Below are 18,824 nucleotides of genomic sequence, written 5' to 3'. Positions count from 1 at the left end.
AGAATGTAAGAGAAGAATGCTTGCTGATTTAAAGTAGAATTTTTGGAAAAGGGCATATCTAAACAAAGATTAAAGTTGGATGGTATCAGGCAGTGGTGGTTACATGTTAGTGAAATGAATGCCCAGTTGCTGTTGCTGTCATATCAGTGTTTTCTACAAAGCTGTATGCTTAAAGCTATTTGGATAAATCAAGCAACAAACAGAGTACATATGCAATATTTCTTTATTGAAGTAGATTTATCAGAATGATTGCTGCATTGTCTCCATTGTCTCCTGTTTTAAAGTAAAATATTCGCTAAAAAATTTCAGTGTAAATATGTAACTATTAAATGCATAATTCTAGGTGATTAATTTGAATACATCTATTTTAAATTAAATATTGGAAAGTTCTTACTTGATCTGGTAAGTTTCTGAAACAGTAAGTGTGATTTTTGAAAGAAAGGAAAGCTATGCCAGGGAAACATAACATAAACTGTCTTCATAAATTTTCTTCTCTCACTAACATATCAGGATTTTTAAATTGGTCATCACATAGTAGAAATGGTAATATTCACTAAACATTGTTAGCTGACAAAAAGAGAAAGCATGTCCAACAGATCAACTGTGAAAGTTTCAAACCCAGTTCATTAATGAGTTAATAAGTTTAGCACAGCTTTCACAAGTTTAACCTTTTTGCTTGTTTAATTCTTGGCTGTATTTTATTGATTACAGGAATAGAATGCCTTTACCTTACTAAAGCATTAAAAATCTCTCCATTAGCATAAGACTGAACAAAACACAAAAGAATATGCACTAGTGATTAAATTACACAGTCAGTTGAAGGAGATTTGTTTTCAGTGGCACAATATATCAAATTAGTATGACTTTATAAGCATAAAATATATATCAAATACTGAATAAGTTATTTGGAAAACACATTGTTTTGTTTTGTTTTGTTTAGGAATGAGAAGCGTATTGCATAATCAGAAATGTCATTCTGCTAATATTAATCAGTTGTCTTTTCTACTGTGGTTGCTTCTACAGTAGGTTCAAAGTTTCATAAATGAAAAATGAAAACAGATAATTTATTGTTGAAAAAGACTTTGATTTGTTAAGGCTATTATTATAAGACAAAAACATAATTTAGAAAAATGGCATAGAAAATAAATTACCTGACATAAGTTTTCATTTTCTTATGCAAAACTATTGACACGTTTATTTTTAGTTGCTCAGCATAAACCTCTACATGAAATGTTGTGATGCGTTCTACAGAATTCTATTATAATCAGAAATGGCACCACTTCAATGTTGTTATTCTTTGGGGAAAATAATTTAATAAAAAAGCCATTTGCTACAAACATTTTAAGGAATTAAATCTGACAACAGCTTTCAAAGTCAGCATTTTTGCAGTAAAAGTATGGACTGGATCAATGACAAAACATATCTGATTGCAAACTGCTGGCATGATTATGACAATATAGTGAAAATAAACTATCTGTGGCTAGTTCTAGAACAAGAGGAGTGTCACTTGAATGTCAGTTTCCTAAATAATATCATGTAGTTTAGTACTGGTGTTAAATATGAACTCATGAGGACAGAAAGCTCTGAAGATAGACGAAGTGGCATCAATGCCAAATGGTCCACACGGAGGTATAGATAAGGTGAAGAACCAACCAGGTAGAAGCACCTACCCCTGGGCATCACAGGGTCAGAGGAGGAAGACACACTGTGAAGTTATGAGGTGAGTGTTACTGACCTAGTTCTGCTAGCTGCTTTGATGGAAACCATGATGCTGATCTGATAACTAAAAGATTATTTTATGGGGATCCAGCTCCAGTAACCTTATTACACTGGTATCACTGGATTTGAGTAGCCTGGCTTGAAGTCTGTTCACCATTGCCATGAATTTGATGAAACAGAACATATATCATGCGAATGGGGTTAATAGCATTTTTCTTATGAAATAAGAAAACTATACTTACTTAAAGGATGTCAGGAAGGAAAGAATAAGAATGAATAAATCTACCACAGACTAGTTTTGTATGGCTTGTATGTGTACAAGAAATTTTTCAAAAGTTGGTATTCACTCAGTACTGTTTTTGTTTAAATTTATGCTATTTTGTTTGAGCTCAGGCTCAAAATACAGAGAAACCATTTTCTTCAAACTGACAGTAAATTAATTTTGTATATGAAGTAAAAATGAATGAGCTATGTGAACCTTTCATGATAAATATGTTTTCTTAGATGTTTTCCATGTTTTTTTTTTTTTTCCCTTATTTATTATTATAACATTCTTGCAAGCGCATTAAGTTTCAGTCTTTCTGAAACTTTTCAGAAAACATTCCCCTTTTAACAATAGGCCTAAAAGACACTTCTACCATTAATCACAACTGTTTTTTCCAAGAGTAAATCCAAATAAACTTAATGCCATTCAACGAAATTAAAAATGTGTTTGGTTATGGGACATAATCCAGTATACAACAGAACTAGAAGGCTATATAAAAAGCAAAAGAACAAAACAAAACAAAACAATCCCTACCTGGAATCTATAAGAAACTTGGTGGTTTTCCCCAAGTCGTTCTTTTGAAACTAATAGATACAATAATTTTAATTTTGTTTTACAAAACTATTTGAACACTCCAGAGAAATCTGTGTTTTGGTTTGCATCAACTTTATACAGCTCCTACCTCAAAAGGCTTTCTGTCGTGGTTCCGCTCGAGTGGGCAGCCGAGCTCCACCACAGCCGCTCTCTCACTCCCCCTCCTCAAAGAGGAATGGGGAGAAAATATGTGAAAAGGGCTCAAGGATTGAGATAAGGACGAGAAAATCACGCAATAATTATTGTAACGGGCAAAACAGACTCGGCATAAGGAGATAGTAAGATTTATTGCCTACAACTAAGAAGCGAGAGAAGTGAGAAAACAAAGGAAAAAAAAAAAACAAAAGCACCTTCCCCCCCCATCCACCCTCTTCCACCTCCTCCCCCCGAGCGGCGCAGGGGAACGGGGAATGGGGGTTATGGTCAGTCTACAGCACTTCTTCTCTGCCGCTCCTTCTCGGTCACTCTCGTCCCCTGTGCTGTGGGGTCCCACCCACGGGATGCAGTCCTTGATGAACTGATCCGGCGTGGGCTTCCCACAGGCAGCAGCTCTTCCAGAACTGCTCCAGATATGGGTCCGTACCACGGGGTCCATCCCTCAGGAGAAAACTGCTCCAACCTGGCTCCCCTACGGGCAGCAGCTCCTGCCAGATCACCTGCTCCTGCGTGGTCTCCTCTCCACGGGCTACAGGTCCGGCCCGGAATCTGCTCCGGCAGGGGTCTTCCACAGGCGGCAGCCTCCGTCGGTGCAGGGCCACCTGCTCCACCGTGGTCTCCTCCACGGGCTGCAGCGTGGAACCCTGCTCCACCGTGGTACTCCATGGGCTGCAGGGGGACATCCTGCTTCACCATGGTCCTCACCACAGGCCGCAGGGGACTTCTGCTCCGGCGCCTGGAGCACCTCTCCCCCTCCTTCTACACTGACCTTGGTGCAAGGCTGTTCTCCCACTCCCTTGACTCTCCCGGCTGCTGTGTGGTGCAGCGTTTTTTCCCTGTCTTAAATATGCTCTCACAGAGGCGCAAAACAACATCGCTTATTGGCTCGGATCTGGAAAACAATGGGGCCCTTCCCAAACATGGGGCAGCTTCTAGATCTTTCTCACAGAAACCACCCCTATGGCTCCCTGCTACCAAAACCTTGCCACGTAAACCCACTACACTTTCATAAACACACCTTAATGTAATAGGAAATAGGAACAATAATGAGCAATAAGTTGGATGCCTAAAATTTGAAGTCCCTGCAAATCTAAAGATTAAATGTCTTAAGTATAAAGATTAAATTGTCTCTATTAAATGTTCAAAATTGTCATTTTCTATGTCTTTGAAAAGTTCAGATGTACCTGCATGCTTGTGCTTTTTTATCAACTAGCTGCTTAGTTTCATCTACTTTGTGATATAAGGAAATATAATCCATGCACATTTAAAAAAAAAAAAAAAAAGTATTCTGGAATCAGATAGGAAGAAAAGAATACCCATGGAAGCATGTATATATTGATATTACCAGAAATTAAGCCAAGTATTACTATAACATTTTACAAATTTGACGTGTTTTCTTTCAGTTCAAAATTACAGGAAATTCTTTATTTTCTGTGGAATTCAAATTCTACTTTACATTAAAAGAATGGCTTTGTGATTCTATACATATTCTGTGAAAAGGCATTTTCTGTGAAATCCATACAAGTTGAACATGGTTTTTATTATTTGTTTTTTAAAGGAAGAATATTTGCAAAGCAATACTTGGCACTTTTCAGGTGAAGGACATTCATATAATTGTGTATGATAATGCAAACCATACAGCAATGATGGAACAAAGCGTAAGATAGACCCACATCACACACTTAAAGTTAAAATCACACAGATGCATATATTGTTCCATACCTGTATAAATTTCTGTAAAAACAGACAAAAACAGAAGTTGAAGATATTATTTGAGTGCATTTTTTTCTTGTAAAAAATGTTACAAATTTCTAGCTAATAATCAATGAAGATGTAAATCTATATCTACATTTGTGCACTTCAGGTTTCAGCATAAAATCATGCTTCATTCCTTCTCAGATAATAAAAACAAGAATGCTACTAAGCAAAACAATTACCAGAAATTTAATTCCTACTGACATATACATAAATGCTTTTCTTTACATTTTTTGCTACATCAGAACTCAAATGAAATTACTGAAGTATATAGAAAATGTACAGAAAGCTAATATTGAACTCAGTTTTTCTTCATGGCCTAGTACCTGTGGAAATAGTTTTTGCATATACTACTGGCCATCTTTAGTTCGGGCAGACAAACCCTTCTCTGTTTCAAGATTCTGTTTTCATTTGCTTAAAATTTGCCAGATTGGCTGGACATTATTTATAACATGCTAAAATTATCATTTTGTTACTTCGATTTGTGTTGGCAGATGTTCCTACACCATATATCGGCTTGCCATGTAGACAAAAAAAAGTTGCAAACTTTTATTTCACCAACCAACAAAACCACAAAGCTTGATAAACTTTTTCTGATTAATAGCAATACCCACATTATTTGTAGGGCAGCCAGGGAAAAGGTAACCATGCTTAAAACCTTTGAAAAACTGTGATTTGCACATTCTTTCTGGGAAATAAGGAACAGATACATAGAGATTCTCATTTGCAATGAATATACCTTGTATCATCTACATAACTTAAATCTTCTCCCTGTCACCAAGGTACTCATACAACATTCTCACAACATGACTAATGAGATTCAAACCCCTGATCTGCTGTAGATGACTGGATTTACAGAGGCAGTATTCCCAGAGTACTCAGGGCTGTAAAGGCTTGGGATGCACATTCTTGTGGAATGGTGCATCCCAAGGTGCAAACTGAAAGCAGAGCTGAGATTACAACACTTACCTTATTGAATTTGTATGTTATGAACAAGGGCTTTTAGAGATGCTTTTGGGTTCTTGGCGCTGCTCCAGGAGGTACTGGGTCTCCTGCTGATCTTATATTTGCCAGACCCTTGTGGAAGTCTAACATCCACTGCTGGAGTGTCTAAACTGGCTAAGCAAAAGACCTTCTTCCTGATCTGTTTAGTTTTGGTGACAGAAACACCTGAATTTACATATTTATATGTCAAGTTTCAGAAACAATAGCAAGATTGGTAGAAACACCAGAAAAATTTCCAAAGAAGTTCTGCATTGACTTCATATAGGAGAAACAGCAAGTTCTCATCCGTACTGTTTCCCACATCACGTAGCCTTTTGATCAACCACGACAACCTTTTTCTTTATTGCTTGGAGGTAATACTTATTTTCTAGATCGTATACCATGGACTTGGACACTGTGCTTCTCTATCCATGAAGAGCTCCAATACGAGACAAAGTGAATCACATATCTCTCTGCACCATTTTATTTTTATTTTTTTGCCCTGAATAAAATTTGCTTTGGCTGCTCAGCATCAAGAGAGTGGCAAAACCAAATATGAACTGGTATTGAACAGGAGATAGTCTTTTGTGGTATAACACAGATATATGCTGTAAGGAGCCACAGGTCTTTTTTTTTTTTCTTTTTCTTTTTTCTTTTTTTTTTTTTTTCATGGGACTTGGCACAGGAAAGACTGAGATTTGGCCTGTGAGCACTGAAAAAGTAATTGCTCCGTTATATCTACTCTAGCCTTCATGAGCACTTACATTTCTTACTTATTATCTGCTTTGTAATTAGCTGTTCCCATAATAGAGTGTCCTGTGCTGAAAACTCCATTATTACTCTTGCTTTTCAACAGACTTAAGCATTTTTTTTTCTGCTGAGTTGCCTTTCTCACTAGTTTACTTTCTTTTGCAACATGTTTAATGGCCAATTACCATTTTTGCTTTAATCTTAATTGCAACACATTTGGAGACATGTGTCATTAAGACTGCAACAAATAAGTAGACATTTCCTCAGAACTGAATTTCAATTTTCCTCTACAATTACATATATTTGATTAAAAAGGTCATACCTATTAGCAGCATCTAGACCAAACACACACAGTGCATTTTTTAAATGAGTCATGTAGTCATTTGGATCAGAGGATAATTCTCTTTGCTCTATTAAAAACATACTAAGGAGCTTTTTGCTTTGCTTTGTTTTGTTTCATCTTATTTTTTATTAGGAAAAAAAGAAATATTAATGTCAACTATTATAGGGGTATCACATATCAAATACACAATGTTAACCTGAAAGGGGCATTTTTATACTTTCTTCCTTGCTGAACTTTCCTTGCAAATAGAAGATTGATTGAACAATCGATGAACTGTGAGCATTCCTCCCCTTTCCTTCATACAGCTGAGTAAGATCTAGGTAAAATCTATATACTGATGCACCTCTCATGCTTTAAGATATGAGAAGACTTTAAACTTATGAAAGCAAAATAAAACTGCAGGAATCCAAAAAGATGGTTCTGATTGTGCCAGCACAGATAGAAGAATATAATGGGAATGTTTCAGCCATGTAACAAAATAAATAGCTTAAGACAAGAAAGGTACTTTGCTAACTTAAAATGGAGACCAGCAAAGGACCATAAAATATGGTAGTTTTGAGGTTTGGAAAAATATTGTTCAATTCCTTAGCATAAGAGAATGAGTTTTTCTCTTTTTCATGGACAATTAAATGACATGTTGATTTCAAAATATGATTTTTATTAGCTTATGCTTCATATTATTCTACATAAACTAAATACTTTCAGGTGTGCATTTAACATGCTTCCACATGTAGATACAGTTATAATATAAATAGATATTTTATATACAGGTAGAATGTGACAATGGTAGCCATATCATTTACTAATTGCACTGTTCTTGAATCATATTTGAATTTTTAATGGAACAAAAAAGTATTTTCTTATAGAGACATGGGAGCTTTTACTTCACCTTCCATGAGACCGTTAGTACCCTTAAATGAGATACAGCCTCACAATATGTTTCTCACACACTCTGCTCCCTTCTGAAGCACTTAATATCAATTCTATAATAACTGTGATTCTATTATAGAAAGGCTACAATTGTACAATCAATATCATAATAGAAAAGTTATTATAATAACTCCCCAGCTAGAATACTATAATGGAATCAAGCTCATAAGAGGACTGAGAGGCCTGCTTAACACTGTGATAGATAAATTACTGCCAGAGACTATCAGTGATAAAGTATTGGCCAGAACTGTAGCTAAATACACTTCTGAGCTATCTGTCTCCTGTTGCTAACATTAAAATCTTTGATTTGTCCTGCAGCTAAACTGAGTTTGCCTTTCTACCTGCTCCCAGTTCCAATAGTGGAGGATGCAGTAGAAAAACAGCTTATCCCATTTCTAAACATCAGCATAACTTCAGAATGTCCTTCAAAAAAACCCTCCTATATACATGACTGTAAGTGTTGTACCTCAGATATGAGAGAAAATGGGTGGGAGAGGAGACATTTTAGAAATATTTGCAGGGACTAGTATATTAGAACTGAACAGAAGCAGCTATACCAGATTTGTACTTAGGTTAAACCTCTGTATGAAAAGAGCATTATACTATAGTAGATACATGTATAAGAGTCAGGAAAGGAAAAGGAAAGAAAGAAGAAAAAAAAAGTATTTTTTTTCTTCTGTTCTCTTTTTAACAAGAGGAAATAAAGTAAAAGAACAAGAAAAAAAAAAGGAAAAATAAACATTGTTCTTGCAATCTAGCAGTCTTTTTTGTCACAATAAACAAAACAGATTAGTCAGGGAAATCAGGGAGAAATAAATATATGCAAACCACTATCTATAGATTGAATCCATTTCTATATTAATCTGAAAGGCTACCTTCTGTATGAATGCCCCTGAATGTCCAAATCTGAATTCCTTAATTCTGTGTTCTGCATAGTAGAGGGTTGCTGAACACATCCTGAAGTGGTATATGTTCTTCTCTATAGTGGTGCATACTCTTTAAATCTGATTTTGTGACTGAAGAACCAAATCTTTACAATATATAAGGTATATCCAACTTCAAGTTTCTTTCCAAGTAAATGAGAGCATTCGTAACACAGCATGTATGCTTTTCCACTGAGAAAAACACATCAAGAACTTCTGTGAAAATATTCAAAACTAGAACAGGTATTGCTATATTACCTTTTTCATGTATTTGCTTTCTTAATAAAACAATTCTGTAACTGGTAATTTGTACACACAAAGCTATTCATCACAGAAACCTGAATATTTCCACACAATTAGAAAACATGGTTTAACTTTCCATTATTTATGTTGGCTTACTGTGAATGAGTTAAAGACTACTTCAACAGCTGTTTAATACTAAATAAACATGGTAGGAGAATGAGGTAGAGTTTTGTTATGAATCTAAATCTGATTTTATTTATACCATCATAAAACTAGGTAATATCAGTGTAAGAATTTGATTTGAAGTGGTGCCAAGTAAGCCTGTAAAGAACTAAACAACCTCAAAAATCCTTTATTTCAACAAGAATCCTACAGATTCTAAGCATCCTGTACCAACAGTGTTGTTTCCAGAGGATCTCAGTTACCATTAATGTAAAACCCTTGCCAGAGGGGTTTAACCTTACCAATGAGAGCATTAGAAAATGTGAGCTTCTAGAAGGGTGATAACAGAAATGGCGACTTTCTGAAATTTTAATCATTTACTTGAATATCTAAAGGAATACTGAAGTCTCCTGAAAATCTGTCTCCTTGTGAAGCAAGATCTTAACAGACCGCTATATGTAACCATGTGTAAAAATGGTTCCAAATCTTTCCATGCAGAGACAATTCTGAAACCGCACTACACAATTACTTGTTATTTGACTAGATTTTATTCAGCAGAACATAAATTAAAACTAATAAAAATGACAAACTAGACTTTGACCATTAACTAAAATGATAAGAACAAACATTAGAGCTCCCTCTTTCTCATGAATGATGAATTTAATGCAACCATCTCCCCTAAAGGGGAAAAACCCTGCTGTCTCAACATACCAGGAAAATTGTCTTTTAATGATTATTCTGGAATCCTAAGTACGTATCATTATATTGAACTGCAGGAGGAAAAATGTGTTTATATTTAATTTATAAATCAACAAACGCCTCTAATGGAAATTATCAGTTAAACTAGATTTGCTCAAGAACACTGCACAATTTGTTATTTTAAATCATTTTAGCAGTGCATGTTTAAAATTACCCCCCCCAAATTTCTGTGAAAAAGGTCACAATAAAGCTTGCATTTTAAGTATTTCTTTAAGGCATCAACAGAAATAACCACGCATGATTTATGGATTCCAAGATAACTATAAATTGTTTTCTGAGAATGAAAGCATAATTTACAGACTGTCACGACCAATCAAATTAGAGAGAAAAATGTTTAGAACAATTGTGATGGCTATTCTATGGACATATGTCTCACATTTTCTAAATAATCTTATTTGTTAACAAACTGATTTTATAGTATCCATTTTGATTAATAATTAAACAGTTCTAGTAGATGTATAAATAAAGTTTACTTCACATTACTTGCAGCCTCGGGCATAATTGGCTGGTCACTTTAAGAGCTTCACTTGAGAAAATGAAGGACTAATAATGCTGTAGGAAGAGTGAAATGAGTTCAGACAATTGACAGAAATGCTTTCTAAAGTTAATTATGTTTGCTTTCCCTTCTCCCTTGGTGTTCATTACCTTTAAATGGAGCCACACATTGGCAGAAGTAATTACCAGGTTGGTCAATGCAGGTGGCTCCATTCTTGCAGGGAAATGAAGCACACTCATCTATATCTGTTTCGCATCTTGCACCTTTGAAAAGACAAAAGATTTGAACATTAAGTAAGACAATCAGCTGCCAATTTCTAATTCATTTGCACCACAAGGATCTCAAGTAACTTGTGAGAAGAAACTGATATGAATCAGCTAAGTAAAGATCCATACATACAAATGTCAGCATACATTTAATTCTTCTCACCACAAATATATCACAACTTCTGAGTTGCTAAATGGTAACTAATCTTCCTGATATGCAGACTAATTTATCTTGTGCTGTTTAGTTTACAGATGGAGTCAGTGTTCCAGTTTGTTGGGATGCAAATGAAACATTAGACCAAGGAGCAGATAAGGAGAAATGAGAAGGAAATACAAGCAAATTAGCCAATGATATCTTAATGAATGCTTTGTGGTCTACCTCTTTGTAGAAAACACGATTGACAGGACTCACCAGTAAAGCCAGGTAGACAGATGCATTCATAGCCACCAATAAGGTCTTCACATGTTGCATTATGAAGACATGGAGAAGAATGACATTCATTTATATTTGTTTCACAGGTTGTGCCTATAAATATACAGTCAGACATAGGGAAGAAGTTATTGTATAACACATATAATTAAATAACAATCATTTTAATTGAATATAGCTCACATAATGAAATATATTTGACAGCCTTCAAGATTTGTAGCCTTCATATTCAAATTTGGTCACTTAAGACAGTATGTTGAGGATTTTAAGGTTTAAACTATTCACTCATTTTCTAATAATCTAAAAAGCACAGTCTTTGCAGTCATTGAATAAATTTATTGGGCCTAAAGCAGGTAATTTCTTTATATATAGAAGAATAGCAAAAAAATTACATTAAATATAATAAGCAGCATTGCAATGACATGGGAGGAAATCTTCCATGTGTAAGTACAGAAGATATACTTCTGGGAAATGGAAAAAGACATGTAATGTAGAGAACACCACTTAGTCTAGACAATAGCTAACATAACAACATACTTTCTTAGCATACACAAAGACTATCTTGAATATATTACAGAATAAGTGAATTCACTAATAATTTTTTTATCATTTGAAGATTTGAAGAATAAATGAAAAATTACAGCAAATTGCAAGATTTGGGATGTTCAAAGAATCTTTATAAACCAAATTTCAGGCCATAGTGGTTCTGAATATAACTAGCAGTAGAGATGTAGTAGTTCACCCTGTGACATTTGAATTGTACATTGCTTTGAATTTCAATGATTACAAGTCAATGTTGTTTAAAAGATGATGCACTAAAAAGAAAATGGATGCACTTTAAATTCCTCATCTGAGCTGGAAGCAAAGAATAACTGCAGATAGTTATCAAAGTGATTACATTTCTCATATGAATTGTACAAATGCGCCAAGAACAAAACCTTTCCCACATAGCTTTTTTTTTTTTTTTTTTTTTCTCTGATTCTATTATATTACATCTGCCAACAGTTTAAAGAGCTTATAGAAAACAATATATGGTATTTGCAAAATTTCGTTGAACCCAGATGATCTATTTTCAATAGCTAAGCAACCAGCCAACAGAAAACACCTATTTCCATGCTGTCATGAAAACAAAGCAAAGAAGTTTTGTAAAGATGTACTTACATCTTAAAGACTGTAGTCTTTTTTTTCTATAATATTCTTTTTCATTCATTTCTTGTTGAGAAGTGATGTACCTAATTTACTTGTTTAGAACTTTAGATGACACTAAAACGTCTGTATATATCTCATCTGATATGTTAAAAAATTGGTGTAAAACTCAAACATTTGTAAAATAATAGTTATGTGGATTTTTAATACCTTGAAATCCATCCTGACAGACACAACTGAAGGCATTCAGATGATCAACACAAGTGGCTCCACTGTGACAGGGATCACTAAGACACTCGTCCACCTCAATCTCACAGTTATTACCTGGAAACATGAAGGATTCATTTTATTAGGAACATGCCACTGGTGAGTCACCAGTTGTGAGAAGCAACAACAAAATGAAATAATGGAGATTAGTTACATACAACTTTTACCAATGATCCAAAAAATGCCCTCAGGGAATTTATTTCTCAACAATGCGAAGCAAAGACATGATGGGAAATGTGTAGATTCATTTATAGACCCACTCAAGTATTTGTATCTTGTCATATTTTAAGGGCAATAAACTTTGAGTTTTCCTGAAACATCATGGAAGTGTAAGTTGGTTTCTAACACCATATATCAGAGTCTTTTCTTCTATAATTTATTTTTTGTTTATTTATTAATTATGCATTTTTATGAAGATTTCCATGGGAAATATAATGAATGGGAGTAATTATAGATCCTGATTTCTTGTTGAGAAGTGATGTACCTAATATTTTTCCAGCCTGCAAGGGAAAAAAAGCTCAGGAAATATTTATTTGCAAATTGTATATGACATCCAAATAGATGATAATAGGTAAAAAGTTCATGATTATTTCTGAGGGGTTTTGTGTTTTATTTGCCCACAGAAAAAGTATAAACTAAAAATACTAATCTAATGTTATGTAGATGTGAGTATAAGACTTCAAAACAAAACAAAACAAACAAAAAACAAAACAAAATAATAATTCAATAAAATAAGACGCCATCACAACTTTATTATAAATAACACAGGACAATTTTATTTAAAATTTTCATAATAATAATAAAATGAACTAACCATACATAGCAGCAAGATATAGCATTTTTTTTATGTTACAGACACTAATACTGCTGTTATTAAATTACAGGTTGTTTCATCTAAATGGATGCCTACATTAGGATGCAGAGCAGCAATTTAAGAGGTATGGTGGACATAACTGTGTCTACTTGAGACCTGAATCCCTCTGTTTGCCTGTGTCCTCCTTGACTACAGAGACTCTAGAGTCAGCCTGTTTCTGATTTAAAAGCTAAGTCAAAGTCCCTGCAATCCAGATAAATCTGGACTGCAGAGCTGACCTACTGAAAAGGGAAATCCTGCTGTGTTTGATCCGAGTCTCTGTCTAGATATGTTCTTTTTTTGTCTGTTTGTTTGCTTTGCAGTGCAATCTGGAATTATAAAGACAATATGCTGACATATCCAAACTACTTTTGATCTAGTCATGCCTAGTACTGATGACAATGACCAGCAGGACAGATTTAAGCATGAGTAGATAAGCCTGCCCAGAGTCTTGCATGTACATTTGACAGTTGAGGTCATTGTTACTGCAGCTTTATTGTTACAGGAAGCACAAGCAGATATATTAAGGCCAGCTTGCATATGGCTACAGGAGCTGCGATCATATCAGTGTAAGTCAGACACCCTGTCTAAAGTAGCATGAAGTAAGAGTGGCTGGGTCCCTCATAGTTAGTAACTTTTACAATGGAATACTCATGTGCTGGAAAACAAAAACTGCTTCTGCCTGACTCAGAAACACTGCTAAATTATATCAATCACTACTTCTGAATAACATTGTTTTCTGTGGTTTAGGACTGACTTAAACAGTTGTTAAACAATATTTTCTGTTGAACCCACCTATAAAGCCAGGTGCACAGAAACAAAGATAGCCATCAAATATGTCTTTACAGATGCTGGAGGCTCCACATGGTTGTGACAGGCAGGCAGTAATATTTGCTTCACAAAACTGACCACTAAAACCTGATGAAAAATAAAGCAGAAGACATAAAGACTTTAGTATGACATTTAGTACAAAAAAACAGGCAAGTGAGAGATAAATTTTGCTAAGTACTTTTATATTCTTTTATTTCAAAAGTTTGTTTAGAATAGAGAAAAATACCACTTCCTTTGAAAGCTTGCTTCATATATAAACCAATTCTAAATTAAACAAAAGAACTGTACGATAAAGCCATACTAGAAATGATTAAAATCACTTATGATACAAAAGGCCTTGAAGAGAATTTGACAGAATGACAATTTTCCAAAACAGTTTAATACACATATTTCTAGTTTTACTGAAATAGTGGTAAGCGCACTGTTGATGAATGCTTTCTCATTTTTAATGTAGCACTCTGTACTGTCTTTAAGAAAAAGTGAAAAAAGAAAATTATCCTAATAAGAAACCTAATTTTGTGAAACACTGAATGTCCAAGTTTCTTGTCGAGGGCTACATAGGCACAATGTTTAAAAAAGAAAACCAAAGATAAAATTTGAATCAAAATTTTACACTTAGGGTATTGGCACATTGGCAATGGCATTAGAGTTTCGGAAGCCATCATCCAGGAAGAAAATCAGAGATGGCTGAGAGATGACAGCATCTTTATTTTAGAGTGTACTCAATAAATAGTTGAAAGTTAATATACTCTTTCACTGAAAAATGTTTTCAATTATAGATAATTTTAAAGTAGTTGATATAAATCAATTAAAATATCAAGCATTATGTGTGGAGCTAGGATCCAACTGCTCGTTATAAATGCCAAATTTCAAACTTCAGACATTTTTGTTGTAATTTATGTCAGAAAAAAATAATCTGTGAATAAAAGAAGTGTAAGGTTTTCTGTTTTTTTTTTTTTTTTTTTTTTTTTTTTATTAACAGAACACTGAAAAAGTTTCTAAAGATTTTTAGATTCTTGCAAAAATAATACCTCAGCAAAGATCAAAAGAGACAGGACCTATTTATTATAATTTAACAATTATAGCATAAAAAGCCACTAAAGACTTAAACCAGGGATTTGGTTCAGTGAGCTAAATATAATTAATTCAAATGTCTTTCAAGCTTGGATACTAAGTCTGGTTGAAAACCTGAACTTCACATTTCATTTAAAAATAGATTTATGATTGAATGTCCTGCTTCAGTAGCATAGGTTTTGCAAGACAAGATTCTAGTGTGCCAGTGAGTTGCCCTGTATCTACCCTTGAGTTCATCAACATTTTACACAACAATGAGAAAAAGAGAGAATCTTTGGTCAAAGGCATTCAAACAAATCTGTATTCCTACAGTATACTGTGGTAGCCTAAAATCTCAAGATAACCTTTTTTTAAAAAAAATAATAATAAATAGTAAGTGCAGATGCAGAGGAATCATATAATCATAGAATGGTTTGGCTTGGAAGGAACATTAAAGATCACCTAGTTCTACCCCCCTGCCATGGACAGGGACACGCCCCCCAGACCAGGTTGCCCAAAGCCCTATCTAACCTGGCCTTGAGGTCCTCCAGGGATGGGGCATATACAGCTTCTCTGGACAACCTTTTCCAGTGTCTCACCACCTTCAGAGTAAGAACTTCTTCCTAATATCTAATCTAACTCTATCCTCTTTTAGTTTAAAGCCATTACTACTTGTCTTGTCAATACACCCCCAGATGAAGAGTCCCTCCCCAGCTTTCCTGTAGGCCCCCTTTAGGTACATGGAAGGCCACGAGAAGGTCTCCCCGGATTCTTCTCTTTTCCAGGCTAAACAGCCCCAGCTCTAGGCCTGTCTTCATAGGAGAGGTGCTCCAGCCCCTTGATCATTTCTGTAGCCCTCCTCTGGACTTGCCCTAATAGGTCCATTTCCTTCTTGTGCTGGACATGGCACAATGCTCCAAGTGGGGTCTCACAAGAGCAGAGCAGAGGGTGAGAATCACCTGCCTTGACCTGCTGGCCACGCTTCTTTTGATGAAGCCTGGGATAAGGTTGGCTTTCTGGGCTACAAGTACACATTGCCAGCTCATATCAAGCTTCTCATCAACCAGCACCTCAAGGTCCTTCTCATCAGGACTGATTTCAATCCATTCTCCACCCAGCCTGTATTTTGTAATAAATTATTAGAAAATTTTAGAAGTTCTTTCTCGCTTGGGCCTAGTTTAGTGTAGTCTTCAAATTAAAACATATATAAACCATGTCCTTAGGGCACTACTGAAGAGCTCCCAGTCTAGAAGAATTTTTAGTTGTTGAACAGCTGGTTAGATGAAGTAAGACAGCAATTTCTGACCATCAGGGTAAATTGCTGAATCATACTGCACTTTAGAAATCCTGGCTTGTATAACAAGCCTTTGAGGCATAAATACAAGACAATTCATATTAAGACTGTCCTACACTTTCAGTCATTTTGATTTTTAAATCAATAGATGCAGAAAGGTGTCTTCAAGCTATGTTTCTGCTCTATCCAAAACACCAGCTGTGCAATGTCCTCATAAAGCTGAAATTTTCCTCCCTGTTGATCGCTATTAAAAATTTAAGCATCTCTCTCACTTTTGCCTTTGTAAATAAATGTTAACGTCTGCTTATTGAAGTACTACATAAAACATAGAAATTAAGATAAAGAAGTAAAATTGAAACATTAATCAGTAATGGTAATAGTTATGTACAGATACATGCACAACTGTTGTATGTGGTTAAGTGAAATTGACATCAAATTGGAGACAATGTAGAAAAGCTAATGTGTTTTCTTTTACTTGACAAATTAAATATTCATAATAACGTTAAAGATTGGAAAAAAAGGATCATAACCTATGTATGCTTTCATTTCTGTGTTTTGAATCCATTAGCAGTGTTGCTGCATTGACAAATATATCTGAAGTTAATATACCAAGTTCAAAAACAAGGAAGGGGTGGTGGTTTCAGGGCCAAATTTTAATATTAAAAATATGGTTTTGTATAAAGTTTTCAGCAAAACAGATTCAGTAGTATTACTTAGGAATATACTATCTCCTATCAAAAGAAATGTGTCTTTTTCTAATAGTTTCTCAAAAGAAACTTCATGAATTTAGACAATGGAAATTTAGCAGCAACCTATTTAAAACATATATTTTTTTCAGATAAGCTACTTTTACATTCTTCAGACCTTTCTTTATGACAAACCCAAATGTCTCATGACAAAAGTGATTTTTAGCAGTCAGACTATGACATGTAAACTCTCTGGGGAGATCGCTGCATTGTGATCCATTCTGACATAGTCCAGACACGTTTACTAGAATTTCACTACATGGTTCCTTATATTCTGGATGGCAGGTACATCTGAAGCTGTTAGCTGGAACCTCATATTAAGGGTTATTGTCAGGGCCAGCAGGATTTGATGTGCATTCATTCACTCTTATTGAACAAGTATTACTTATGGTGAAAAAATTTTATGGTTACGACTAAAATTATACTGGGGAAAAAAAAATAAACAGACTGGCAGGGACAAATGTCAGAATTTATTTAATTATTTAAAACCCAAACAATGTTTTCACTGTTACACACTAATGGGTTGCTAATTTCACTTTACTTACAGTCTTACACTGGATATTAATAACATAAAAGCCATTTTATTTATTTATTTATTTATTGAGATGGAAGTGATTGATACTGTTTTGTCATGCAATACCTATCATAATTTTGTTGGGGTCCTCTAGAATTTCAAATATAAAAATGGTACATGTTGCAAAAATTATACAAAATGTAAAAAGTTCATAACTAATTTTAGCATAGGTGAACAAAATAGAGAAGTAATAAAAAGGAAAAATCACCTCTGTATGGAAAACAGAAAAAAAATGCTGCCGTTACCTCAGAAAATACAACAGTAATGTACTATGATCATCTGCACTAATAAATACATGTTATTGTTTTGTTGGAGTAACCAGTCACAGCTATAAAAGACACAGTGTAAGATGTAATTTCCTCTGCTTTATCCCTCTTGCATATATGGTTTCTGGAACTCAGAGATCAAAAACCACTAAGTAATTCTCAGTAAAGACTGTGAGAACTTCAGTTAGGTTTCTGTAACATAACATAATTCCTCTCTAAAAAATTTAGAAACTTCATATTCCGAAATTAAAGAGATTGAGAAATGATGCATATGTGACTTTGAGAAGGCTTTTGCTCTCTTTGAAGACTGCTCATTATCACAAGCAGACTTTTGATTTTACAACAGCTACAATCTTGGAAATGGTACTCAGTTCCTGTGAGAAGTTCAGGTATCATTTCATTTCCCAGTTTGGCTCAGGGACAAGCCAAAACTTGTGTTTATGTACACATAATCTAAAGGAAAGTTAAAACACCTTGTAAGAATACATTTTTATGAGTATTTGGGGTGTTGGTACATCAATTTCTTACCTAAGTATTCCATTCCTTGGATAAATAGATAAATATTCTAAGGAAAAATAATTTCAACAGATTTACAATTCTATATCATTAAAATCACAGTCATAGAATCATTTATGTTGGAAAAGACCTCCAAGCTCATCAAGTCCAACTGTTAACATAGCAATGCCAAGTTTACCATTAAACCACTAAACCACATAAGCACCACATCTACATGTCCTTTCAATACCTCCAAGGGTGGTGACTCAGCTGCTTCCCTGGGCAGCCTGTTCCAGTACTTCACAAACCTTTTGGTGAAGATTTCTTTTCTTGACACATCCAATCTAGACCTCCCTTGGCACAACTTGAGGCCATTTCCTTTTGTCTTATCATTTGGTGCTTCGGAGAAGAGACCAATCCCCACCTAGGTACAACCTTCTTCAAGGTGGTGGTAGAGAGCAATGAGGTCTCTCCTAAACCTCATTTTTCTCTAGGCTAAACAACCCCAGCTCCCTCAGACACTC

At 34.8% G+C, this 18,824-nt stretch overlaps 1 protein-coding gene across 1 annotated transcript in view; it reads right to left on the bottom strand.

Annotated features, from left to right (window-relative positions):
- Positions 1 to 18,824, bottom strand: part of EYS (eyes shut homolog) — a gene marked incomplete at its 5' end in the record, with an annotated part of 718,160 nt that overhangs the window by 561,997 nt on the left and 137,339 nt on the right. The window contains 4 exons of the mRNA XM_082756672.1: positions 10,229 to 10,342; positions 10,758 to 10,871; positions 12,132 to 12,245; positions 13,837 to 13,959. Coding sequence (XP_082612798.1) covers positions 10,229 to 10,342; positions 10,758 to 10,871; positions 12,132 to 12,245; positions 13,837 to 13,959 — 465 coding nt within the window. The remainder of the gene's footprint in view (positions 1 to 10,228; positions 10,343 to 10,757; positions 10,872 to 12,131; positions 12,246 to 13,836; positions 13,960 to 18,824) is intronic.

This window comes from Aythya marila (assembly GCF_965140915.1).
Source record: "Aythya marila genome assembly, chromosome: 3".
NCBI classification, from domain to species: domain Eukaryota; kingdom Metazoa; phylum Chordata; class Aves; order Anseriformes; family Anatidae; genus Aythya; species Aythya marila.
This window is presented reverse-complemented; position numbering and strand designations above follow the sequence as displayed.